This window comes from Eschscholzia californica, unplaced genomic scaffold (assembly GCF_041429995.1).
Source record: "Eschscholzia californica isolate CP2 unplaced genomic scaffold, dmEscCali1.0.p SCAF_5, whole genome shotgun sequence".
Lineage (NCBI taxonomy): Eukaryota > Viridiplantae > Streptophyta > Magnoliopsida > Ranunculales > Papaveraceae > Eschscholzia > Eschscholzia californica.
Window position 1 is genome coordinate 35,495,888 of NW_028238472.1, and position 27,757 is coordinate 35,523,644.

At 34.3% G+C, this 27,757-nt stretch overlaps 1 protein-coding gene across 1 annotated transcript; it reads left to right on the plus strand.

Annotated features, from left to right (window-relative positions):
• Positions 1-15,729: 15,729 nt before the first annotated feature.
• LOC147538861 (putative UPF0481 protein At3g02645) lies at positions 15,730-17,718 on the plus strand. The gene has a single exon (XM_086643031.1). The coding sequence runs from the start codon at positions 15,955-15,957 to the stop codon at positions 17,716-17,718; it is 1,764 nt and encodes a 587-aa protein (XP_086499157.1). The 5' UTR covers positions 15,730-15,954.
• Positions 17,719-27,757: the final 10,039 nt, after the last annotated feature.

Consider the following 27,757-nt stretch of genomic DNA (forward strand, 5'->3'; position numbering starts at 1 on the left):
TAGACTAGATCACTTCATGGAAAGACTCTATCTCAATGCACAATATCACAATTATACCACATTATGCCACGATACTAACATTTATTTGGAAAGCTAGATGCCATTGATGCTTTCATTAATACACCATACTCCCACCTCAACAATTGATTGATCAAATTATCGGTTTCCAAAAAATTACTACTGGTCAAGGTCAAACCCATAACAATATTATTACCAAAAAATGTGAATGGTCACCTCTAGTTTACCTTATGTCAAACTGAATACAAATGCTTCTTTCAAAAGCAGTAAAGAAAACATAGGCATTAGTCTAATTCTACATGATCACAATGCTAATTTTGTTGCAGCTAAATCAGATTCATTCTGAACACGTGCTACTGAAGAAAGTGAAGGCAAAGTTATTTTAGCTGGGATTACATGGGCATCAAACATGAAATACAAGTTTTTATGTACTGAAATTGATAACAAAAAAACACCATAAATTACTTGAATAAGCGGCGACAACCCAATGGAAAATTACCCTCACCTCAAGCTAATACAAAAGCAGCCAAGGCAGCTCAATAGCATTTGATTCGTCTACATTCAAAGAGTCGGTAATAGACAAACTGAGAATCTAGCTAAATGGGCAAGTAATCACAAATAGGAAACCATCTGGAATCATGTTCCATTTTTAATTTCCAATATGCACATTACGGTATTAATATAAATTGGCTCTTTCAACCAAAAAAAAGTTTTCTTTTGTCTCACTTCATTCTTTACTTCTTTAAACTTCACAAACATCACTACAAAATCTTACAAAACTCAACCAACCACCACAATTATAACCGTCAACTAAATATCCTATTTGTTGTTAGGTTTTTTGGTAGTAAATAACGGGGGATGTGTTTTAAGTCCAAAATTGCATGATCAATGAGTCTAGAGACCAAAGATAATCTGAAATAGAAAATAAATCCACTCAAAGTAAATTACATGTCTATCCTCTCATTCTCTTTTACTACCTAACCTATCCTAAGTTAAAAAAGAATAACCTACAATAAATTATACCATAATATTTAGAGATTCATTAAATGATTTCCTCAAAAACAAACTTTCCTTCCGGAAAAATAGTTGTCTTTTCCGTTTAGCAGAATATTTTGTTTTATATTTCTATTAGAATTGGGCAAAAGCAAATCGAAGAGAGAGAGAGCATCGTCACTTTCTAATATACGAACTAGGTTTTGATTTCATTCATCATCGACGCCAAATTAAACCGAGTGAAAAAGTAGAAAAAAAAACGAGTGGGAGAGAGAGAGAATCGATTGCTGGTTTTATTCATCATCTACAGTAGTGAAGAGTAAGAAAAAACACACGTTAAAATAAAATGTTAAAAATGTTGTTAGACACGATAAGATTCTACCAGCATAGAATTTTATTAGAATCAACCTATTGTAACAAATTCATATCAGATGGTAACAGAATCAAGAAAATGCTAGTAAAATACTGAAAATGTAACAAAAACAATTTCACATAATATATTTTAATTACTAAAAAGTATTTGTTAACCTACTGTAACAAATTCATAAGATGCTAGCAAAATATTCTTACTTTTAAAACTATTATATTCAAATTCATTCAACAAATGCTAATAGAATGTAAAAATTCCTATTAGAATCAATAAGATGCTAGCGAAATAGTATTTGCTTTTTAAACTACTTAATCAAATTTATTCATCAGATGCTAGTAAAATGTAAAATATGCTAGTAGAATAGTAAGTTGCTAGCAAAATAGTTTGCTTTTTAACCTCACAAACGAATTTGTAGATGTCTAATTTGATCGAGGTAGAAATAAAAAGCAAATCACAAGTTCATACTTTCTTAAAGTTCAAAGAACATAGAGTTACAGAGAGAGAAAATCGTTTTTTTGGAGAGAACATCTCCTTTTAGGTAAATATCCATTGAATTGGTAGGTTAATTTAGACAAATATCAGTTTTGGAAATAATATATTTTCTTGAATTCAAAGAACATATAGTTACAGAAAGAGAAACTCATTTTTGGGAGAGAGAAACTAGTTTTAGTATCCATTGATTTGGTAGGTTACTTTAGAAAAATATAAGTTTTGGAAACGGGAACTTGACCAAAACTCCCTAAGAAATTATGACTTTGGTTAAAAAGGATTCATTAAAATTTTTTAGGCTTCACCTCCCTGATGGCAATTATGTAATTTTCAATTTCAGTAAAAAGACCAACCTAACCCTAGTCTAAGAAAATACCTTGCAAACACCTTGCACTGCCTTGCAAACACTTTGCACTGTCTTGCAAAGCTTTGCAAACACCTTGCAGAGCCTTGCAAACACCTTGCATGATTTTTGCAAAAACCTTAGATAGCCTTGCAAACAAATTGCAGAGCCTTGGGAACACCTTGCAGAGCCTTGTAAAAACTTTGCAGAGCCTTGCGAACACCTTGCATGACTTTTGCAAATACCTTGCACAACCTTGCGAACACCTTGCAGAGCTTTGCAAAGCTTTGCAAATACCTTGCAGAGCCTTGCAAACACCTTGCAATGCCATGCAAATGGTTTGCAAATTAGTTTTTGAATTGATTTAACATTAAATTTGTTACAAATTATTATATATTGTCTAATAGAATGTTGTCGAAAAACTAGCTAAAACCCCTACAAATTCATAATAGTCATTTTATAAGCTCTAGCACCATCATTTTACATTTCTTCGAAAAACTTCCAAAACTTTCATGAAATTCTTAATTTGAACATAAATACCAATCATGATTGTCCAAGAAAAAATATTTCTCACAGACATTTCATCTAACAACTTTATAGCTATTTCAACCAACCTAAGTCTTGTATAACCAACTAACGTTGCATTCCAAGCAACATCTCTTTCAAGCATTTTATCAAACACATTGCTTGCATCAACTATACTTTCACAACTTCCATATAAATCCAACAAATAAGTTTGAACATAAACATCAAAACTAACAAATTGTCATCCATAACTCAATGAAAATAAATCAATGAAGAAGTTGGATTATACCTTGAAACACTATCAAATTCTCCTTCCATTGAAAGTATATAAAACTTTCTCTCTCTAGAATTTAGAACCAAAAACTAAATCAAACCCCTTGAAAGCCTCTTCAAACAACAAGCAAATAGATTAAATCACCAAAACCTAAAAACATCAACCTATCTTATAGCCAAAATCGATTCAAACCCCAGAAATTCTAATCGGCATCGACAATCCAACTCGGTTCGTTCATGGGAAAAACTCAAGTTCCTGGTTTATAAGTTAGATTATTACTAGGTATTTCTAATTGAATGAAGGGTATTTTTGACTCTTAAAAAGTTAGTGCTTTTAAAAATGTCCTTCAAGCCTATTTTTATAACTTACTTGGGGCCTAGCTAGTTAAAAAGATGGGTTGCCTTTTTAACAAAAAATACAATTCCGGCCCAATTTCCTGTTTTGGAAATAAAGATTAACATTAAATATCCACCATTAATATTCTTTCATAAAATTTATGGAAAGAACAATTGTATTAACTCAACCATTATAAACCTTTGGTTTACCAATGGTTAAAAAATATTTATGAAAGAGCAAAAATGAGAGAAAATTAAAGGATTGATGCATGGGGCCCACCAAATAGTGAATTTTTGGACTTATTTTACATTTTCGGTTTATTTTGGTTTTATTTTATTTATTGATTTAGGAGTGGATATATGACTAATTACCTCCCCTATTTTTGTACCTCAAACTCAAAAATCTTAAATACTATTCTGTCCTCATGACATAAAAAATCTTTACTTCTCCTAATCTAACCATATTTCACGTCGTGATGGTAAAAAATTGCTGAAAAAGTTAAAAGAAATATATTCCTTTAATGTCTTTTCAAGAAAACATATTTTTATGCCAAATTTTGAGGCCTTCTAATGGAGACCATCAACTGCTAGACTGGTCTCATGGTTAATGGGCGGTTCAACCAAGTACATGTTTGAAGAGAAGTTTCTCTGTTTTAGAAGTCTATATGTCCAAGATCAATAGTTTCTTTATTTTAGAAGTTTATATGTCCAAGATTAGAAGTTTCTTTACCTTAGAAGTCTATTTAAGTTAATACCAATCAAGAAGAGCTTAGTTTATTTAGAAGTTATTTCTTTCATACTTCATACCTATCTAGCGTTGTCTAAAATCCTATCAAAGGGTGCCTAATCTATTCTTTAATTTACATCTTCAAAATATTATTAATGAAGTTGATTGTTTTGATCGTTATTTTATCAGTTTATTTAGTTAGTATATTATAGTTTTGATCGCTTCTGCAACAATCTACACCACCCTTACTTCATACCTTCGTATCAAAAGTTTTACCCTTGTGAAGATGATATGTTTGAAATTGTCTAAATCTTTTTTTAATTATTATTTTTTTCAAATATTCGCGTTATATTTCGTCCAACTGAACTAAAGTAGAAATTCCATCCCAATTGAAAGTATAATGGTATATTTGAGAACAAAATGATTTCACCACTGAGGATCTTTCAGTTTTGGCATTGTTGGACAAATTCAGTCAACTGGGGTGAAATATTCTTGCGGTAACTTTTTACACCGGATTTAAAAAATATAAACAAAAGGCTAAAGAAAGATGGGGTTTTTGAGTTTACTCCTCAATACTAATTGGTAATTGAGTTTACCTCCTCAATAATTGATAATTGAATTTACCCTCCTTAAACTTGTTGTTTTTGTTAAAAACATTAGGACAATGTTAAACGACGCGTAGAGAAAAATATGACTACCAAGAGTAATGACCGGATAATGTGATTTTAGTAATTGTAATACTTTATTTTGTTAGATTTAGTCAAGAATATGCTTCATAAAAATTTATTTTATCCGTAAATTATTCAACTTATGATTCAATTCCTTTACGTCAAAATGACCCTAGCATTTTGCCTAAAATAGTGAGTTTAAGGAGGTAAACTCAATTATCAACTACAGAGGTGGATAAACTAAATTACCGATTAATATTGAGGGGGTCAACTCAAAAAGTTGAAGAAAGAAATCATGCACATTTTTCGGTGGTGAAAAAGTTTTGCCAGAAGTTAATTGGGGTTTTAAGGGTTGAGATTTTGTATGTTAAAAGTTACAAAATTTAAGTCTTCACTAGTAATGTTTAAAAATTTATGGTCTAATTTGCAAAAAATGTCTAAAGGCCAGGAATCAAAGTTTTCCTTCCAGACTTTCCACTCTCTCAGGTCTCCTAACTTATTCACAACAACCAATGGAACGAACAACTTATTATGACCACCACCTTTTACAATCCTACCTCTGTAACCTCATTAGAACCATTGATATCAATGAAGAAGGATCTGAGAAAATCTGATGGGCTCTGGCCACCTCAACCCAATTCACTGTTAAATCTATGTATCAACACCTCTGCTTAGCCCAACAACACCAACCCACACATGATCCCAAATTGTCTTTTATTTGGTCTATTACCACCATCCCCAAAATTAATATTTTCCTCTGGAAATGCTGCTCCGCAGCCCTTCCAGCGCGTCAATGAATAAGGAAATATATCAACAATCACTTTGAATGCCCTAACTGTTCTCTCATGGAAACGCCTGAACATGCGCTTCTTCACTGTCCATTTGCAAAACAAACGTTTGGTTTTATTTCAATGTGTTATCCAATCACATCGTTGCTATTTCAAAGTGGATCTTCTCTTCGCAGGACCATACAAATATATCGCACACAAACACAAATTTTCACTTTTCCATTATCTTATGACACATTTGGAAAGCTCGTTGTGGTGACTGTTTTGAACACATTCTCACATACAGATTATTAAGCACATTGTGGCATTCCCTCGTCTTTCCGAAACTAACACACCCTACAACCCCAACACGTTGGAACCCTCTGTCTACCCTTTCCTTGAAATTGATGTAGATGCCTCTTTTATTGATATGCACAATATCATTGGAATAAGTTTGATCATTCATGATTCGCAGACTCAATTCATTGAAGCAAAAGCAGAACTTCTCAGTGCGCGCACAAGCGAAAAAGTGAAGCTAATGTTGAAATATCTTTCTATATGTTAAGATATCGCATATAATATTGTTCCAAATATTAGGAAATATCAAATATTAGAAACTAGTAAGATATTAGGAATTAGTAAAACTAGAAACTAGTAGTATGTTGTAACTTTATAAATAGAGTGGTATATTTCTTTTAACTAATCAAGGAATAAAACAAGTTTTTTGATCAATTTCAACATGGTACCAGAGCTAACGGTCTTAAGTTTGTTTTGTGAATTTATATTGATTAAAAGAGAAAGATACTTCGTCTTCATCTTCATATTGTTTTTCCGGTTTAGCTAAAGTGAAAGGCAACTCAGGGCCATGTTTGACCCAGTGCGGGCTAGGCGCCCGCACTAGACCCCCCAACCGATGGGGCCCACGAAAAATTAGGCATAACCTATGTAAAACCGATAATATATTCTGGGTTCTGTTAATAGAGTGGGAACTTGCTATTAAATGGCTGTGGTTATTTCTCTAAATTACTTTCCGAGCACGTGGGTTGTGATGAGATGGCGCCAAAATCCCTCAAATTTGTACGTAATGTCGTTTTTCACTCTAATTTATACCTTTATTAGGAGTATTTTGTTATTCTTTACATTCCATAAACAATTAAATCCTTCAATCTTTTATTTTTCTCTAACTGATTTTGTTTCTAAAATCTAGATCTCTTACCCAAATTTCATTCTATTTATCTTCTATTTTTCTCCAATTGATTTTGTTTCTAAAAGCTAGATCTCTTACCCAAATTTCTATTTTATTCTTTGCATATTAGAAAAAAGAGTTATGCGTATGTCATTTGTTTTTCTTCAATTTTGGAACTCAATTAGTCTTCTTCTGTATACAAACTCGTACAGTGTTATTATAAAACGAGAAAAAAATAATATTATTCAAATTTTAATTCAGTGTATCTAAATTTTAGTGCGACATTAGAATTTTTCCTCATTTTTTTAATTTAATATTTTGCTTAGCATTTAAGTGGATTCTTGGACACAATTGATTGCGAATGTTTAATTGACGATTTCGCTTACAAAAAATGCAAGTAATGAAATTTTCAAGTGAAACTTGTCATTTTTAATGCTTTTAAAAATAACATTATTATTTAATTAATAAATAATTTATTAGTTTTTTTGTGGTCAAATTATATCGAGTTTATTTGTTATTTTGTTTTTAAAATATATTTTCTTACGTTTGATCACACAAAAGGCCCAACAAAAATTTGGCATCGGGCCTCCAAATTCTCAGCCACGACCCAGGGGCAACTGATGCTTCCGCAATAATGACTTGCAATAAGGCAAATTCAAATTTTGCTAAAGTTGTTGGTCAATCTGACAAAACTACTTATAAGTGTACCCACTGCAACAAAATTGGTCATACCAAAAGTCATTGTTACGAACTATTAGGCTATCTAGAATGGTGGGATCATAATCGAAAGAAAAACTCTAAGAAGACCCTTGTAGATCCAACTGTTAAGCAAACTTCATCGACGGTAGCCACTACAGGTAATGTACGTAAGACTTTAAATATGTCTACACATGTTTCGAATTGATTTTGGTGCTACAGAGTATATGACTTTTGATTCTAGACAGGTCTCAACCATCAACCAATCTTCACATAAACATGTCTCTGCTACCAATGACACCTCAGCCCCTCTTGTAGGGGAAGGACCTATAACTCTAACGAATACATTGAACTTAGACTCTGATTTGGTTGTCCCATCTTTAGATCATAATTTATTATCAGTGTCTCAAATAACCACGACTCTATTTTGTGTTGTCATCTTTTTGCTTGATTTTTGTGTATTTAAGGACATCAGGATAAGGCAAAAAATTGGTTATGGTGTTAGGCGAGGAAACTTGTATTACTTGGATTTAGTATCTGAAAGTTCTAGTAAATTGCGTCAGACATTAGTAGTGAACAATTCTTAAATAAAAAATAAAGATAAAATACGGTTATGACATCGACGTCTTGGGCATGCCTCCTTCGGTTACCTTAAGAAATTATTTCCATCGTTATTTATTAAATGCGATGTTTCAAGTTTTCAATGTGATGTTTGTGCACTTGCAAAAAGTCATTACGCATCGTTTCTGTTAAATTTAAATAAAAGTCCAACTCCTTTTATGATCTTACATTCCGATGTTTGGGGTTCATCTAATGTTCCTACTTCGGGTGGGGCATGGTGGTTTGTTACCTTTATTGATGATTGTACTAGGATGACTTGGGTGTGTTTAATGAAATCTAAAAGTGAGGTAAAGTTATTATTTCAGAAGGTGCATAAACTATTTAGTACGCAGTACAACGCAAATGTCCAGATACTTCGTAGTGACAACGGAGGAGAATATATGGATCATGAACTTCAAGCTTATTTGGATTCGCATGGTATTGTTCATCAAACTATTTGTCCAAATACCCCTCAACAAATGGGGTCGCTTAAAGAAAGAATCGTCACTTGTTAGAAGTTATCAGGGTTATGTTGATCGAAGCACATATGCCATTACCTTATTGGGGAGAAACACTTCTTGCTGCAACCTATTTAATTAATGGAGTACCTTTTAGTACTATTGAGTTTAAAACTCCTTTTCAAGCTCTATCGAATGTTACAACCTCTCCGACAGTTTCAAATTTACCTCCCTGTGTCTTTGGGTGTGTAACATTTGTTCATCTTCATGAGCACCAACGTACAAATTAACTTCAAGGGCATTAAGATGTGTATTTGTAGGGTACGCTACAAATAAAAAATGGTGTAGAGTTATCATCCTCCAACTAAACGAATGTTTGTTACATTGGATGTTATCTTTCATGAAGATTCTAAGTATTTTTCACCTGAGTCTGAACTTCAGGGGGTGAATACCAAACAGGAAGTTCTGACTCTTGATTATGAAGAAACGGATAATAATGTAGAAGAGAACAATATTGGATCTAATATTGAAGTGAATTTGATTCCCGAAGAAATAATTAGAGCTGAAATTGAAATTCCAGAATTACCACCACCTGAACCGGTAATGGAAGAAAGTGTTAATGAAATCGTTGAACAAATTATGGATTTATCTCCAATTGAAGTCGTTGAACAAAGGGTTAGTAACACACCAAACAAATCAGTTGTCGAGGATGTTTCTGAAGCACTTTTTGAACCACCTACAAAAATATTACCGTCGCGTCAAACCAGAGGTATTCCTAAACCGATATATGAACATAAGTTGTCTAGTAGAGTCAAATATCCTATGAGGCAGTATGTGTCAGATCATCGGTTGTCAGAATAAAATAAGTTATTTGTAAATCATTTATTTACTGTATATATTCCTAACAACGTGTAAGAAGCCTTATCTGATTCAAAATGCAAAGCAGCTATGAATGAGGAGATGAAATCCTCACAAAAGAATGACACTTGGGAGCTAGTTGATCGTCCAATTGATAAAAATGTAGTGGGATGTCGGTGGATTTATTCAGTGAAGTATAAGGTAGACGGTAAGATTAAATGTTACAAAGCGAGACTAGTGGAAAAAGGCTACACTCAAACTTATTGAGTCGATTACACAGAGACATTTGCTCCAGTTGCAAAAATCAACATTGTTCGCGTCTCGTTATCGTTAGCAGCAAATTTAGATTGGGCACTTCAACAATTTGATTTAAAGAATGCCTTTTTGCATGGAGAACTATTAGAAGAAGTCTATATGGACATTCCACCGAGATGCAAGATACCAAAGACACATAACCAGAAGGTATGTAGATTGAAAAAGTCATTGTATGGTTAAAATAATCACCAAGAGCTTGGTTTGGAAGGTTTACAAAGGCTATGAAGGAATTCGGGTATCACCAAAGCAATTCTGTCCATACCTTATTCATAAAAAGGCAGAAAGGAAAACTCACAACACTTACTGTATATGTTGATGACATGGTGGTTACTGGGGATGATCCTGAAGAACGGAAGGCTTTACAGAATTCTAAAGAGTTTGAGATGAAAGACCTTGGTCCGTTGAAATATTTTTTTTGGAATTGAAGTAACTCGATCTAGTAATGGAACTTACCTATCCCAAAGAAAGTATACTTTAGGTTTGTTACATGAGGTAGGTATGTCAGCGTGTGAGCCAATTGATACACCTGTCGAAGAAGGATTAAAGTTGTTCGTGGAGTCTAATTAGATACCGGTTGATAAAGGAAGATATCAACGACTACTTGGAAGGTTGATGTGCTTGGCGCACACAAGGCCAGATCTTGCATATGCGTTAACTATTGTTGGTCAATTTATGCACAATCCCGGTGAAAAAACATGAATGTTGTTTTACGCATTTTGAGATATTTGAAGGCGGCCCCTGGAAAAGGTATTTTGTTTACTAAAAATTCGGGTTGGCGAACTATCGATGTATATATTGATGCAGATTGGGCTGGGGAAGTAAATGGTAGGCGATCAACTGCAGGATATTTTACCTTTGTTGGTGGAAATCTTGTTACATGGAGAAGTAAAAAACAGAACGTTGTTGCACGTTCAAGTGTAGAAACCAAATTTAGAGGTATGACTGATGGCATATGTGAAGCGTTATGGTTTAAGACTCCTCTTGGATGATTTAAGATACCCCTCTAAAAGACCAATTCAATTATATTGTGACAATAAAGCAACATGTGATATTGCTCACAATCCAGTCCAACACGACTGCACAAAGCATGTTGAGGTGGATCGATATTTTATTAAAGAAAAGTTGGAAGACAACATTCTAGAGTCACCAAAGATCCGATCTGGAGATCAATTGGCTGATGTTCTTACCAAAGCAGTTTCAAGTCAAATATTTTCGTGCGATATCTATGGACCAACTTGAGGGGGAGTGTTGAAATATCTTTTTACATATTAAGATATTCAATATAATATTGTTCTAAATATTAGGAAATATCAAATATTAGAAACTAGTAAGATATTAGGAACTAGTAAATATATTAGCATAAATTATTAGAAACTAGTAAGGTATTAGGAATTAGTAAAATTAGAAACTAGTAGTATTGTAACTCTATAAACAGAGTCTTATATTTCTTTTGTAAACCATCAAGGAATAAAACAAGTTCTTTGATCAATTTCAACAGCTAAAGCCATTTTATCAGGAACTAGATGGGGAACTAAACACAACCAAACACACATAATCATCAAAAAGTGATAATCAAAGTCTTACGAAACACCTTCACAATCCACAACACACAATACAATGGCAATCGACAATTCACATTTAGGAAATCAAGGAATTATCCAGAAAATTCACGAGCATACAATTCAACTACATCGCCAGATCTCAAAGCAAACCAGCTGACAAGTTGGCCAAGTGGGCTAGGGAATCTCAAAGGAAAAGGTTTTGAAAATATATTCCTAATCTTATTCTTGATATGTACTGTAATAACACTCTGATTTGTTAGTTAATGATAATCTAATTCAACAAAAAGAAAAGGGAAATTTGGTCAAAGCTCCCTAAAAAATTTGGACTTTGGTTATTAATGATCAATCAATTTTTTTAGTCTTCAACTCCCGGATTACTTTTTTAATTTCTAACACCTTGCGACAGCTTTGCAACGCCTTGCGACAACTTTGCAGTGCCTTGCGACAATTTTGCAACGCCTTGTGACATCTTTGCAAATGACAACATTACAACTGCTTTGCGACAACTTTGAAGCGCCTTACAACATCTTACAACGCCTTGCAACACCTTTGCAATGTCTTGCAACACCTTTGAAAAAAAATTGGGTTTTTAACAAGAAAAATAAATATAACTTTTGTTTTTAAGTAAAAAAAAGTTTTAAATTTGGTCTTCCGCTCAATTTCCTCAAATGGGTTGGTGTCTTTCACTAAAATTGGGTGTCTCCCTAACAACAACCTTTCTTTATTTGAACTTTCTAAAACATCTCACAGCCATTAGTTAAATAGAAACTGTTTCTCCATTGATGCAAACCTTCCAGATTAAATATCCTTCCCTCAACTCTCTCTTTCTTTCTCTCTCTTTGGTTTTTAGAGAGAGATAGGTGAATCATATCTAACATAAAAAGATGAGGATGATGGTATTTGGTTTGATGATTTGTATGGGATTATTCCTTACACAAACAAGAGGAACAGTAGGTGCTTCTGCTGCTAATAAGAATTGTGATAACTACATAGGACGATGTTCGAAAATAGTAGCAGAAGCAATGGCTTCCCAAACATTAGTTGAAGATGTCAAATGCTGCAAAATAATTGCTGATGAAGAACAGTACTGTTTCTCTTCAACTATGCAGACTCTTAACTCTGCTTGGGGAGCTGAGATTTGGAATCATTGCTTTTCTGTGGTTCCTCCATCTTAATTCATTACTACTTCCCTTTTCCATTTCCATATTGTTCATCTTTATTTAGTTTTTTTCGGTGTACCGATTACACGATGAATTTTATGTGTTGAGTCGTCACACTGAAATAAGTTCATGTACAATTGTTTACGACTTTTTACTATCTGAAGTTTATTTCAGATTGAGCAATCATTGGGTCTAATCCCATGACCTCGACGAGACGAACACAATGGTGTATAAAGCTTTTGATCTCTACAAGTAGAACTCACTTAAAAGACAAAAGGATTTACGATCTGATAGAAATCAAAGAAGACGAAAATTTATTAATCTCTTTCAGAGAAATTAGATTGATCTTATTATTACAAGCTAATTGAGTTATATAGCTCTTTACTTATTTCGTTATAGAGAGAGAAAGTGAGAGAGAGAGAATCTGTTTCATAACAACCTAACTAACTGAATTGGTTATGAGTTAGTTAGGTTGTTATTCAGTCTATAGGCACCTCGGCCAACTACACTTATAAGCATATCATTACACCTCTATAACACCTCCTCCTTCCTTAGTACTCATATTTGCTTCTTCACAAGCAAATTCTTCTGAACCATAATCAAAATTAGATTCATATAACTCCTCATCAGTAGGAGTATTATTTAACATTTTATCATCTTTGAGTTCATCTGTACTCTCAAAGAGATGAATACCAGCAAAATTCCCTTTTTGAGGTCGAATTGGCTGATTAAACTTCTTGTATTCATTTTTAGCATTTGGATTATATTCATTTTTAGCATTTGGATTTCGAACTGCATCATCTGGTGCATACCTATAACGACATTTAGAGGCAAGATGACCCCATCTCTTGCATATACCACATGGAATAGAGTTAAAATCAAAATCAGAAGCTGAATTATCTTGATTTTGATTGGAAGATGAAGAATTAGGTCTATTTGATTGATTATATGACCTAACTTGATTATTGGAATAAGGAATTCTTTGTGACTGATAAGGAAAAGATGATCTGTTAGTATTATGATAGGAATTAGGATTTCTGGATGAAAGATTCTTAGCAAAATAAGCTGTGGCTTCATCCTCTTGAACTTGTGATTTCATCCATTGCTCATGATGAATAATTCTTGTACGCAATTCACCAAATGAAATAGGTGTATCTCGATTATGAATAGCAACCACAAATGATCTATATTCTTTACCAAGACCTTTTAAAACAATCCTACTAAGTTCCTTATCTGATAATCTTTCACTAACAGCAATTAAAGAGTCAGAAAGTACCTTAATCCTTCTTAGATAATCAGTAGCAGAAGAATCACCTCTCTTAATATTCTGAATTTGCTCACGAAGAGAAGAAATTTTAGCCTCATATTCCTCAATATAGTTCTGTTCAAGGAACCTCCAAATGTCTCTTGAAGTTTGAAGCCCTAATACATCAGAGGAGATCGAGTGAGTAAAAGTAGCTTTCATACATGACTTAACAAAGTTGTCTGTTTTTCTCCATTGAAGAAACAGTGGATTTGGAACTTCAATGTTGTTTTCAACTATTGATTTGGCTGGAACCACAATTGAACCATCAACGAATCCATAAAGATCTGTGCTAATTAGAATAGCTTCAAACTGATCTTTCCAGATGAGAAAATTTGATCCATCAAGTTTTTCAGAAACAAAACTTGCTAGATTAGAGATTGAAGTATTTGGTGAAGTAAAATTGGGAGAAGATACTGAATGAGATGAATGAGACGCCATTATTGAAGGAAAAGATGAAAATTTCTGTGATTTCTAAGAAAGTTTCGATGAAGAAGAAGATCTAATGAAGAAGATCGAAAAAAAAATCAAGGCTCTTATACCATGATAGAAATCAAAGAAGACGAAAATTTATTAATCTCTTTCAGAGAAATTAGATTGATCTTATTATTACAAGCTAATTGAGTTATATAGCTCTTTACTTATTTCGTTATAGAGAGAGAAAGTGAGAGAGAGAGAATCTGTTTCATAACAACCTAACTAACTGAATTGGTTATGAGTTAGTTAGGTTGTTATTCAGTCTATAGGCACCTCGGCCAACTACACTTATAAGCATATCATTACACCTCTATAACACCTCCTCCTTCCTTAGTACTTTATCTTTCTCACACTAAGTTTACACCACCAGTATACTCTAACACGATCTATGCTCCTTCTTTGAGCTGCTCCTATTCCGACGTTTTTTCTTTGCTTGCCCTTCATAATATGCTCTTCTAGCTAATATGTGCACTTAGAACATGTGGTTAATTGATGTAAAATACTTCGTTATATTTAATCCTCAATTACCCATTAGTTAACGTACTAATTTCCGAACAATTTCACACCGGAGACACCAAGAAAGGACTAGATACGTATTTATTGGATTTCCAAGAAAATGACCTCGCACCAAATATAGTGAAGCAGCTGGTGGTGGGAACGACGAGTAATAGGGAAACTGACCCAATTGAAGTCAGTAAAAACCTGTAAGTGTTAGAAAACTAGATGACAGAAGAATCTCATGATCATGATGACTTTCAAATATTGTAGCTCGTGTCGCTGCATCCAAACGTGTGTGGTGCGTAAATGCTGCATAAATTGACTAAGATAGCTCACCGAAAGTGCAACATCTTATCGTGTAAAAATGACATAAGTCAAATCAGACGATTAAACTGAGTCGAATCATCTAGCAGTGTACCATAGCGATAGGTAACAATTTAAAATATCTGTTCCATAGAAAAAGAACTAGGTTTGACGCTAATGAGATCATAATCTAAAACAATGTCCTATGTATATTTGCTTTGACAAAGAAAAGAATCATTAGGGGATCGAGAAACTTCGAGTCCAAGAAAATATTGAGGTTGTATAAAATGTTATTGAGAAAGTAATTTATCGAAATGTTGTCGAAAGCAAAAAAAACTCTGTCTTCATCGTCAGTGATGTATATATCATCCACATGAACAAGCACATAAATAACAACCAGACTAATGAAAGAGCAAAAAATGATCATGCGATGAAGATTGCATAGATCCTACAATTTTTATACCGGAAAAAGATTTCGAAACCATTGCCTAAACGCTTGTTTCAACCCATTCCAGATATGTGCAAAGATTCTCTTCAATTCAGGTAATTTTACACCTTTTATTTTGTAGAGCCTGATAATATAAGTAAATAACTTTTGGCTAGATTGATTATCAAGTTGATTTACACACTCTAGGTTTTAAGATCAAATATTACCTTTTAGAAAAAAAAAAAAAGAGAAAGAGAAAGAATAACGTAATCTAACACGTAACTGCTCAAAAAACATCATCCGTACCTCGCCGGAAATAGATGCGACATGACACTAAATCTCTCGACATATTTTATTTGTCTCCTTCATTTATTTGAACAGTATAAAACGTTTTCTATATATGAATCTGAAACTCTTATTTCACTTAATGTCCTATTGACTTTACTTGCCTTTAAACCAGATCAATCCCATTTAACCCACCATTACTAACTCCCACCAAATCAATTAATCTACCAATACCTCCTCAAGAGTAGTCCTAATAAGGGAATAACCTCATATCCTACCCAAGGAGTTACTACTACATACCCTTTTGTCAAACCAACATGTCTTCATCACCTTTTCTTCACAAGGGATCTAGCACTACCTTGCCTCTGTCACAGACTCGCAATCTTGACCCCGATGAGCACCGATGGGTCTTGCAAATCCGTCAATCTCTAGAAGAGGAAGAAGATCAAGAAGAGGATAACAATTTCCCGGTCTCCATTGCTTGTGTCCCTAAAATCCTTATGTCCAGCAAACCGGAAGCCTATATTCCACAACAAGTCGCCCTCGGTCCGTATCATTACTGGCAGCCGGAGCTCTATGAAATGAGAAGATACAAAATTGCTGCAGCAAAGAGAAGGCAGAAGCAATTCCTTAGTGGCCAAAAATTTCAAAATTTAGTTGAAAATCACTTGGCTAAGTTGGATTCGAGGGTTCGTTCTTGCTACCACAAGTACCTTGATTTTAATAGAGAAACTCTTGCTTGGGTCATGGCTGTGGATGCTTCCTTCTTGCTTGAATTCCTTGAAGTATTTGTCATGAAAGAAGGTAATCATGTATTACCAAAACCAAAGGTATCACCAAGTATGTCACTTGTGGTTGATTACCTTGGTCAAAACTCATCCCACAACATGATCCTAAGGGATATAATGATGCTAGAGAATCAAATCCCTTTGTTTCTGCTTAGGAAGATCCTCGAACTCCAATCCCCCTCTTTAGAAACAGCAGACCACATATTGTACTCAATGTTGATAGGTATCTTCAGAGATGTATCCCCTCTCAAGATTTTGTTGGATGAGAACTTCTCCTCGAAAACGCAAGCGTCAGTCGTGCATTGTTTTCACTTGTTAGACTTTCTATATTGTACGCTAGTTGGTAGAAAACCAGAAGGAACACCATCAAAAATCGACATCAAAGTAGAAGAATTTGGTGAAGATAATGAAGAAGCGGGACTGAGGGAGAAGAATATTTCCGCAATTAGCAATAGGAATTATGTAAAGAAGCTCATACAAAAGGTATGGGAATTGCTAAAGAAATCAATTAGAGGACCCATACATCTTACCGAAAATGTTATCCTCTCTAAACCTGTTGAATTAGTAACTCGGTCGCCTTGGACTATTATCACTCATCTTCCCGGATTTACCATGTTAAATGGTCTCCAATATGGTCTTTTCTCATCATCTCAAGATAAACAAGAAATCCAACCCGAAAAACAAGGTCAAGGTAACATTGACAGACCTCCATTAATGGAAGAGATTACTATCCCATCTGTAACTGAACTGTTTAAAACCGGTGTTAGTTTCTCACCAACTGAAGGCAATATCCAAACCATTAAGTTCGATAAGAGGACAAATACACTTCACCTTCCGACCGTGTGCTTAGACGTTAATACAGAGATTATAATAAGAAACCTAGTAGCTTATGAAACATCAACCATACCGGGGGCTCTAGTTTTTACCCGCTACACTGAATTAATGAATGGGATTATAGACACGGCCGAAGACGCAAAATTACTAAGAGAAAGAGGAGTTATTTTAAATAGTTTAAAGAACGATGAGGACGTCGCCAACATGTGGAATGGGATGACTAGGTCAGTGAGATTGACAAAAGAGCCAATGCTAGACAAGGTGATTGAAGATGTGAACAAGTATTATAGTAGCAGATGGAAGGTGAGGATGAAGAAATTTACTAGGTCTTATGTGAATTGTTCATGGCAATTTCTTACTTTTCTAGGAGCAGTTTTGCTGCTTCAGTTGACGGGGTTACAAGCTTTTTGTTTGTTTTATAGATGCTCTCGGTTTTTCAGAGTTAAAACAACTCAATAGTGTGAAAACCCAACTACATGTTAATTTTTTTGAAAATAATTGTTTGAATCAAAATATTTTACATATGGAGATTTGCTGTTTGGACCCCTTTTCACATAATCCACTTGTTGTTTGGACTCTATTTTTCTAGAGTTGCATTTTGGACTCCATTTTGACAGAATCAAAAGAGAATATTCCGTATATGAAGTTACAGTTTAGATAATTCCCAAATTATCCTCACATAATCAATATTGCAATTAGGACTCCCTGATTTATTTAACTCAACAACTAGATGGTTGTCACGTGTATGGAGATGATGAGTCCAAATAATCAAACCATAGACTCGTTTGACCCGACTCTACCACGGTTAGTCGTGGGAGATTTGCTGGTTGTCGTGAAGTCCCACTTATGCGAACTCATATTCTCCATTGTGAGTTTCTTATGCAAACTCAGCTTCTCCATTACAATCATTATCATGGCCGAAGATTGTGGATGAAGAGTTAGTGATATCATTGCTCGAGTTGGGAGGCCAAAGGAATCTTTAGGTAATATGAAGAATCTCTCTCTGTATCTACATGTCTGTTAATCCCAAATAAAATTAGGGTTTTTGTTGCAGCTCTCTCTCTATTTACATGTCTGTTAATCCCAAATAAAATTGTTATTCCTACTTCACAATGGTAAATCAAATGAAAACATATAGAACAATCATACTCGTTAGAAAAAAAAAATCTATAACAATAAGATTGAGATTGTGCCTACCATGAATCATCTTTGCTGAAACTTCAGCTAATTGTATATAATTTACCCTAATCCCTAAACCCAATATACCAATGAGTTGATTTCCATGAAAGAAACCCATTCACAAGGGCAAGGAAACTACTGCTACTTTGCTTAGGGTTAAATAGTATTTTCATCTCAAAAATATTGTTGGGTTGTTATATTTAACTATTTTTTTTTTTAAAAAGGAAGTCCAAAATGCAACTCTAGAAAAAGGGAGTTCAAACAACTAGTGGATTATGTGAAAGGGGGTCCAAACAGCAAATCTCCCTTTACATAATAAGGAAAACAAAACATACTTATCATCCATTTTTAAATAATACCCCTAACTAGCGATCAGGTTATTTTTTACCTTTCATTTGCAAAATACCTTTACCCACCAAACCTCAATTTCCCTCTCAAAGAAACCCATAAATTTTAGGGTTTTCTTCTTCTTCGACGATTCTTCTTATTCTTTTTCGGTTCCTCTTCTTTTACGTCTTTTCCTTAGATTTTTCTTCTTTGGTTCTGATGTACAGATTGGGAACTACAACGACTCGAAATATTTCAAATGATGAACATACCCTAATTTCGACTTTTCCCTAATCTGTTTTGGAGTCGTTTATGATTTATTTGTAGTTGGTGATGTTATTATGGAGCTATTTCTTTGTACTTTTAACCCTGCAGGTGGTGTTCCATGTAAATGCACACCATTACTCGATTAAGAAGAAATTTGTCAGATTTGAAGACGAAACTACAGTATTTTTTGTTCTAAATTTGTGAATCGAATTCATAAGATCTGTACGTAGAGTTTGCCCTTCGCAAACCAAATTGCGAGACTGCAAAGACGGTATATAAGAATGCATTTGAGAACAAGAAATACCTTCTCATATAAGTGGAGATTCAACGGACAGCATGGTTGTGAATGTATTATTTTTGTTGTATGCTTTAATTAGATGATATTGTTGTGTAAGATTTGAAAAAAGAAATTTTGATTGTATTGAATTGTTGAATTAGAATTACAGGCGTCTCTCTATTTTATAGAGTTAGCTAATGAGTGATTAACTAACATTTGAATTATTCCTCATTACATTTACACTTAAATCTCTATACACCTCACTCTTATAGTCTTACAATCCCCCTCAAACTAGAACTGCATAGCAGGCATAAGTTTGGCCTTGAAACCATCCAGAACTGAGTGAGAAAGACCTTTGGTAAACACATCAGCAAGCTGATCATAGGAAGAAACATGAGCAATACTTAAAGTACCAGTAGTGACCACGTCCCATATGAAGTGATAATCGATCTCAATATGCTTTGTCCCAGGATTTGATGCCAACTGCTGTGCACTGAGATTATGATAAAGCAACTGAAGAGGAGAAGTAAGAGTCACACCCAATTCAGACAACAGATAAAATAACCAGGGAAGCTTAGCAGCTGCAATTGCCAAAGCCCAAGATATTAAAGAATCACCAAGAAAAATACAAAGACCATTTGTAGATTTTCTGGTGTCTGGTCAATTGCAGTACCCAATCAAAGAGCTCAAATCGAAAATGGTGACACCATCACCAATAGTCTCTTTAAGATATTCTAGAATCTGCTTAACAAGTTTGAAATGGACATTAGTGGGAACACTCATAAATTAAGCAACATAATTGACAGTGAAACAAAGATTAGGTCTGGTTAGGGTCACATACTGCAATTGACCAACTATACTTACAATTAATCCAACATATCATAAATAGCAAGGAGTTCCAAATAGTATTTCTTTTGTGATAAGAATAGTTTAGACGCAGAGAATCCCTAAGAACCTCAATGCCTAAAAAATAATGCAAATCACCCGAGTTTTTCATTGCAAATTCCTTATTCAAGATGTCAACTAGTGAGGTCATAAGAGAAGTCGAACTACTAGTTAGTATAATATCATCTACATAAATTAGAAGAAGAAGGTTTTCACCTTCCACCTCGTAAATCAACATAAAAGCATCAGTGGAGCTTTTCTCAAACCCATGATTTAGAAGCAAGCCAGTAAGTTTATAAAACCAAGCCCTTGAAGCTTGTTTGAGCCCGTACAATGATCTCTTGATCTTACATACATGGTTGGGAGCTGAATCATCTACAAACTCTTGAGGCTATTCCATGAATTCATCCTCATCTAGCAAACCATACAAGAATGCATTTGATACATCCAACTGGATGACATATCAATCTCTTGAAATGACAATGGTTAAAACAACTCTAATAGTAGTAATTTTCACCACAGGGCTAAAAGGTCTATGAAAATCAACAACATCCACTTGATTGGGTCCTTTTGCAACTAACCTTGCCTTGTATCTTTCCACAGTCCCATCAGCCTTATATTTAACTCTATAAACCCACTTACAACCAAGTATATACATATGTAGTTGAAGAGGAACCAATATCCAGATGTCATTCTTCACCAAGGCCTCACACTCTTGTTGCATAGCTAGAATCCATTTAGGACATTTAGTAGCCTCCCTATATGTCTTTGGTTCTGGTATTGATAGTTAAGAGGAAAAGAAAACAGAGGGAATAGTGTGATACATTGAATAATGAGCTACAAAGTCGAGAAGATACTTTGGTTTGAATATACCATAAGAAGCTCTTATAGCTACTTTTGGAATTGGTGGAGGTATAATAGACTCTTCAGAGACAGATTCAGAAGAGGCAGGACCCAAAGGAGATTGATCCTCCAAACCATTATGAGGAGAAGGTAAAGAAATGTACTACGGACTCTTCATAATGTGGAACGATAGAATCAATGATGGGTAGAATAACCACCTCATGTGTAGGAATAGACTGGCGTAAGAGCTCATCATTAGCTGCAAAAGGGAAGACGTTTCTTCAAAACCTACATTCCTTTGGATATAGATTTTGTGGCTTAACATGTCATAGCATTAATAGCCTTTGTAAACTATACTATGGCCTAGAAAGGCACATTTGGCTGACTTGGGACTTAAGTTGTCCTCTTTATAAGGACCTAGAAAGGGATAACAAGTACATCCAAAGACCCCCAAGGTGAGGAAGATTTGGCTTTGAGTTAAACGATGCTTCATAATTAAAGAGATATATTATCCAATACCTTAGAAGGTTGTCTGTTAATAATATGAGTGGTAGTACAAAATGCTTCAAACCAAAAGAATTTTGTCAGAGAAGCCTGAAAGAGTAAAATAGTGCCAACTTCAGTGATATGTTTGTGTTTCCTTTCAGCCAGACCATTTTGCTGGGGTGTACGAGGACAAGAGCTTCTAAAAGAGATGCCATGTTCATCTAGAAAAACTATAAACTGCCCCTTTGCTAATTCATAAGCACCATCACTCTGAAAGACCTTAATTTTGCAAGAATGCATATTTTCAGCAGCATTTTTAAAAAGCTTGAAGCAGATCAGGTTGTCTGATTTATTCTTCAAATGATATGTTCAATGGAACCTGATGAAATAATCAATAAAGAGAATGTAATCTCTATATCTTTCAGGAGAAGCGATAGGTGCAGGACCCCACAAGTCACAGTGAATCAACTTCAAAGGAGAAGAAGTGTGACTGCTAGAAGAAGGCAAAGGAAGATGTTTACTCTTTCCAAGCTGGCACGAGTCACAAAGAGTGTTAAATTCAATATTATTCAAAGTAATTTGCTTATTGTGATGAAGAAATTTCACAATATTGTTTGCAGGATGCCGCAATCTGTTGTGCCAAATAGATGATGCATGCAGACGGTCTTTTGTTACGGAGGCGGGTCGTAGCTGTTACCCGATATTCTGTAGCAAAAGCTATTTTGCTACGACCACAACCTTGTAACTAATATTGCCGTCACAAAAGGCTTTAGCTACGAACTGTTTGCTACGACTTTGTCCGTTACTACTATTTTAAACCATTGCTACGGATTCCTGCGTAGCTAAAATTTAAAAATATTTGACTGTTGACACTGTATTTGTTATGGAATTGATCGTAGTAAAAGGTCATGTATTTTGGTGGAAGCCTTGCCGTGAATGCCCATCAGCTACGGATGCATCCATAGCAAAAAACTGTCCATCTCAAATCTCGGCTTCATTAAATTTAACCTGCTTCTAATCATATATAAATATTATATATATATATATATATATATATATATATATAACTAAAAGACGTCCAATAACATGTCAATCTATGTTTCATTCATTCATCAAAAATCATTCGTACATACATCAAAGTAAAATATCTACCAACCAAATTTTACCAAAATATGAACGTAATATATCGAGTAAACAATCCAAACTAACTAACAAACCTATCTAAAAGTTTAATGTATATGAACAAAAAGAATCTCGTACGAGGGTTCACTTCTCCAGCTTCTCCTGTAACCTGAGATAATATTTTATTAAAATTTAATGAGAAACATTAGTAATTTGATAAAATCAAGAATGTAATCATATTTTTCAATCAAATGTAGCATTCACGATTCGAAAAGTCATCGGCTGCTCATCCCTTTGATTGCCTGTAAATGCACAAAACTATTTATAGAGCCTTGAGTATGACACCCTAACCATTCATTACAAGACTCAATGAAAACCTAAATGTAAGCATCATAACAATGAGTAAAGTTAAAACGGGTGGATACCAAAACATCCCTTACGATGAAAGGTGAAAGCCAACTGCAGAATATAGCTTAATATAATGAGTAAGAAACTGCATATTCTAAATTAGAGATGAACACTTACATGAGCAACATGATGTCTGTCAGATTCATAATTATGAAAGTATACCAGTACAAAATATTAATGGTACGTATTCATCTTAAGTTACTACGTTAAAACTCAAAATTCACGTATTTATAACTACTTTCTGGACTGCAGCAAAAAATTAGGCACTCTACAAACTTGAAGATTTTTATGGAGCCTACTGTTTTTTTAAATGACTCCATACTATGATATATAATCTAAAACTACTGTTCCATGGTCTACCACATACATTAGTGCACATGATATATAGTTTACCACATTGATGGAGATACTAAAACATACGAAAAATTCAAAATATGTAAGAAAGTAAACCAGAAGACGTACCATTGCATAGTTTCGTAACTTTCTGAAATTATAGTACCATCCTCATCATTGTGCAGAGTTACACGATGAAGTACCCTACAGATAGTTGAAGTAATTATTTCTTGAGAACTAAAAAAAATTTAGAAACAAAATTTTCATAAGAATAACTGAAAGAACAAAGTTGAGACTTCTAATAGTAATTGCAAATGTGAGTAACTGCATTCCAAATAAAGATCGCACTTCTCCCCTTGTCACAAAGTCGGAGAAATAGCTGAAAGAATTCAAGAAGTCCTCTTGATATTACTAGAAGCACTTTGATGAACCATGTCAAATTTCATTCTAGGTCCCACAACACTCCGCTGCCCTTTTCTATCGGGTCCTACAACTTTTGAGTAAATGTCTTTACCCAAGTTCACAGAAAATTCTTGAAATAAGACGACATCTTCAGCAACTGCTTTTAAAAAAGTCAAGAAGGAACATAACATTGTAAAAGTTAAGCTTTTAAGAAAGAACCGATACATAACTACAAATAAGTCTATACTAAACAAATATACTGAAGAGAATGCTACCTTTAACTAATTCAAGTCTACTAAACCATACACCGCACAACTAGTAAAGAGTCACACAAATGACAATGAACTTTGCCTATAACATATCGTACAATGGATCTCTTTCAATTTCCAATCAAACATATCATGCATATATCCTGTTAGCTAACTAGGTATAGTTTGGAGGGTTGATAAAACTAATTAGTATCTGCATTCCTTGGTTTAGATAGTTAAGTAGTTAAATTCCTATCTCACAAACACAAGTGCGTCTCTTTAGTAGACAAAGAAAGTAAAATGATAAGCTCGAGCTCAAACTTCATAGTTTGACGTCTATCTATTACCCGTAAACTAACAAGAAAATACCCTACACAAAACTATATCATTTGACTTATAGTCTACGAAAACTAACAAGAAAATACCCTAGACTTGAAATCAAGGAAGCAACCATCGACTTGAAATCCTGAAAAGTACCCTAAATCTTAGCAGACCTTAGCAAATTACAAAAAAAATGAGTAACAAGAAATCATAGGCGGAATAACAAACAAAGGCATTTGACAAAAGAAGGGCACATACTGTTATACAAACATATACACATATACAATGAGTTCATGGGATAAAACATGTAATCGAAAAAAAAATTTCGCATGACATAAAATGATCTAGAGACATCATGTTCATCACAACAATATTTTATCTTTAAATGAAACTTCAAGTTCTTGATAAGTAGTTTACCTTTCTCCATGTTGTGTTTAGATAATAGATGATAAGCTTCTTCTTTGATTAAAGATGAACAAGTATACTCTTTCCTCTTCTTTTCTTCAAGCCTATAGAGATGGAAATTCTAGCTTGAACTTGTATGAGCAAGAGCATATTTTCCATCCACATCTATATCCTATTTATACTACAACAAAATGCATTTCCATCATTGCATTTTGTCTTGCCTACCACAACAAGTTGTATTCATATTGGTGTCAAACATTCCATGTGTCAAGACAACAAACCATGAGGTGTAAAGACAACAAGACAAGTGCATCTTATGTGTCAAACACCAAGTCCATAAGGTGTCAAGACAACATGACAACACAACTCATTCTTGAACTAGATATAGAGTTTCCTAAGCCCAATACTTAATGGGTTAATTAGATGGGACATACTATTGGGTTTGTACGTATTAGGCCCATTCGTAAAGTACAAGGCCCAAAGTTTACACATACCACATGATACTAAAAATTTATGTGCTAAAAATTGAAACTAGTTACACAAATACTAGATGATCTTGTGTATAGTTGGTGATATGAGAAAAGAGCTATTTGACAAAAGAAGGCACCGAACACATGATACTCCACATAGAGGGGAAGTAGATAGATCAACATTCTTGTTTCTAGGCACTAAATTTTATTGAGTGGTTATGAATATACTTGGTAGGATGCCATACCCCACTCCACTTGCAAGGCTAAAGAACCCTAAAATCAAACACGACTCACACCCTGATAACCCACAGATAGGATAACAGAGATTGAAAGATTAAATCAACAATAAACAGAAATACAAGAAACAAACCTCAAAAAGGTGGCCAATACGCGGACTACCGTTTTTCTTATATGGACAACTATTTCGGGTCCGATGCGAGTCAACTATGCTTGACTTAGTTGACTTTGATTTAATAAGGAGACAACTCCATAAATTCTTAAATACTAATAATTAGTAACTTGTGGACTACTAACAAAAATAATAGTTAAAGATTGAAAGTCTAAACTGTCTTCTTCTTCATCTTCTTCCTTCTTCTTAGTCTTATTCTTCTTTCTTTACTTCTACTAAAAGTAAACTGTAGTTTCTACCATTTTTTTTATCAAACTCTAGATGGATGAAGAAGACAAAATCTCTTCTTAGTCTTATTCTTCTTTGTTCACTTCTACTAAAAGTAAATTGTAGTTTCTACCATTTTTTTTTATCAAACCCTAGATGGATGAAGAAGACAAAATCCCTCAATCTGCACCTGAAAATTTTTTTTCGGGCGTTTCTATAATAGACATTAATGACATTGATGAGGTAAAACAGAGCATGACTTGCGACAAAAATCTGGCAAAATCGGACTATTTTCCAGATTTTCGTAGCAACTTAGCTTCTGTTACGCCATATTTTCGCAGAAAACTGACGAAAATATTGCATAACAGAAGCTAAGTTGCGACGAAAATCTGGCAAGTTTTCTGATTATGCTAGATTTTTGTCGCAAGTGATATTTTGTTATGCCATATTTTTGCACAACCCGAATTACCAGATTCATCTTCCTCTTCACCATCGTTTTCAGAGTCGGAACCAACAGATCCATCTTCGTCTTCCACATCTTCTTCGATTTTCTCTGCCATCAGTACCATCTTCTTCTTCATGGTTGGTTTTAGAGTTTTAGGGTTCTAACCTCTGTCTTTGGGAAGATTCTACAACAACTCCCTTGCCTTTGTTTGATGCCATAACCACCAATGCTTCTCCAAGGATTTTCTCTCTCTAGAAATTTAGGTGACGATGAAGAACAAGTAATAGAAGATATGAAGACTAAACTAACCTAGGGTTTATGGAGAAAGAGGGAGGTCATCAAATAATACATCTGATTCTAAGAGGACTTGAGTGAAAATAATAGAGAGTTGTCCCCTTAGAAACTGATGTCCATATAAAAATTTAATTTTTTTTGCGTTGTCCATATAAGGAAAACAGTTGTCCACGTATTGGCCACCCTCAAAAATTGATCTACATTAACCCAAATGACTTCTATTGAATAATTATTGAAGTAGAGGAAACCCTAAACCCAATTGATCCAACCGTCTCTCTCTCTCGAAATCTCCCTCTCTCTCTCTGGAACAGTTTAGATGAAAAGACCTAATTTTGATTTAGGATTAGGGCACTACTAATTTTTGAACTCTTCTACAATGAGCACCCAACATTTTGGCTCTTTTCACCATAGACACCTTAAAATTTTGGCGCAAATTTTCGCGCTTAACGTGACTTGGACCTGCCACTATTTTTTTTTTTAAACCAAGGGAACCAATTCCATTCATAAGTGATAATATCACAAAGTTTACATGGATACTAATACATTCTTATTTCTCTCCTCTGAAAACTTCATGAGAGTTACATACCCACTAACTACGGACAGGTCGTAGTAGCTTCCCTTCAATTACTATGACAAAGAAGCTGTAGCAAAAGCACATTTTTCAGTTTCTCAAACATTTCTTCGTCTGACTCATTTGCTACGGATGTATGTGTAGCAAGTGCAGGACGATTCTGTAGCTAGTGAGTTGTATTTGCTACGACTACAACATAAATCATAGCAAATGTTGACTAATAACTATGGATCATGGAGTCCGTAACAAAAGGGTCGTAGCTAAAGGCCGTCCATTTTGTAGCGAGCTTTAATAGCAAACAAAGCCAACTGAGAAGAAGGAAAAGAGAGTTTCAAAAGATACAAGTTATCCTCTAATAAGAATAATACCAGTTTTGAGATCTTTAATTTGAAAATCCCAAGGTAAGAACTCAATAGAATACCAATTATCCTTTGTATATTTTCCACCAGACAAAAGATTTCTAGTAACATGAAAAAACTACTAAAGCATCCTTCAGTTGAAATTGAGATGAATTAGCAGTAACTAAAAGACTTTGTCAATACACTTGAATCATTTGTATTATGACTGGAGGCTCTAGTATCATTCAACCATGAGAACGA

Bases quoted from the DNA above. Each gene is read 5' to 3' on its own strand.
- LOC147538861 (XM_086643031.1), top strand. From the start codon at position 15,955: ATGTCTTCATCACCTTTTCTTCACAAGGGATCTAGCACTACCTTGCCT.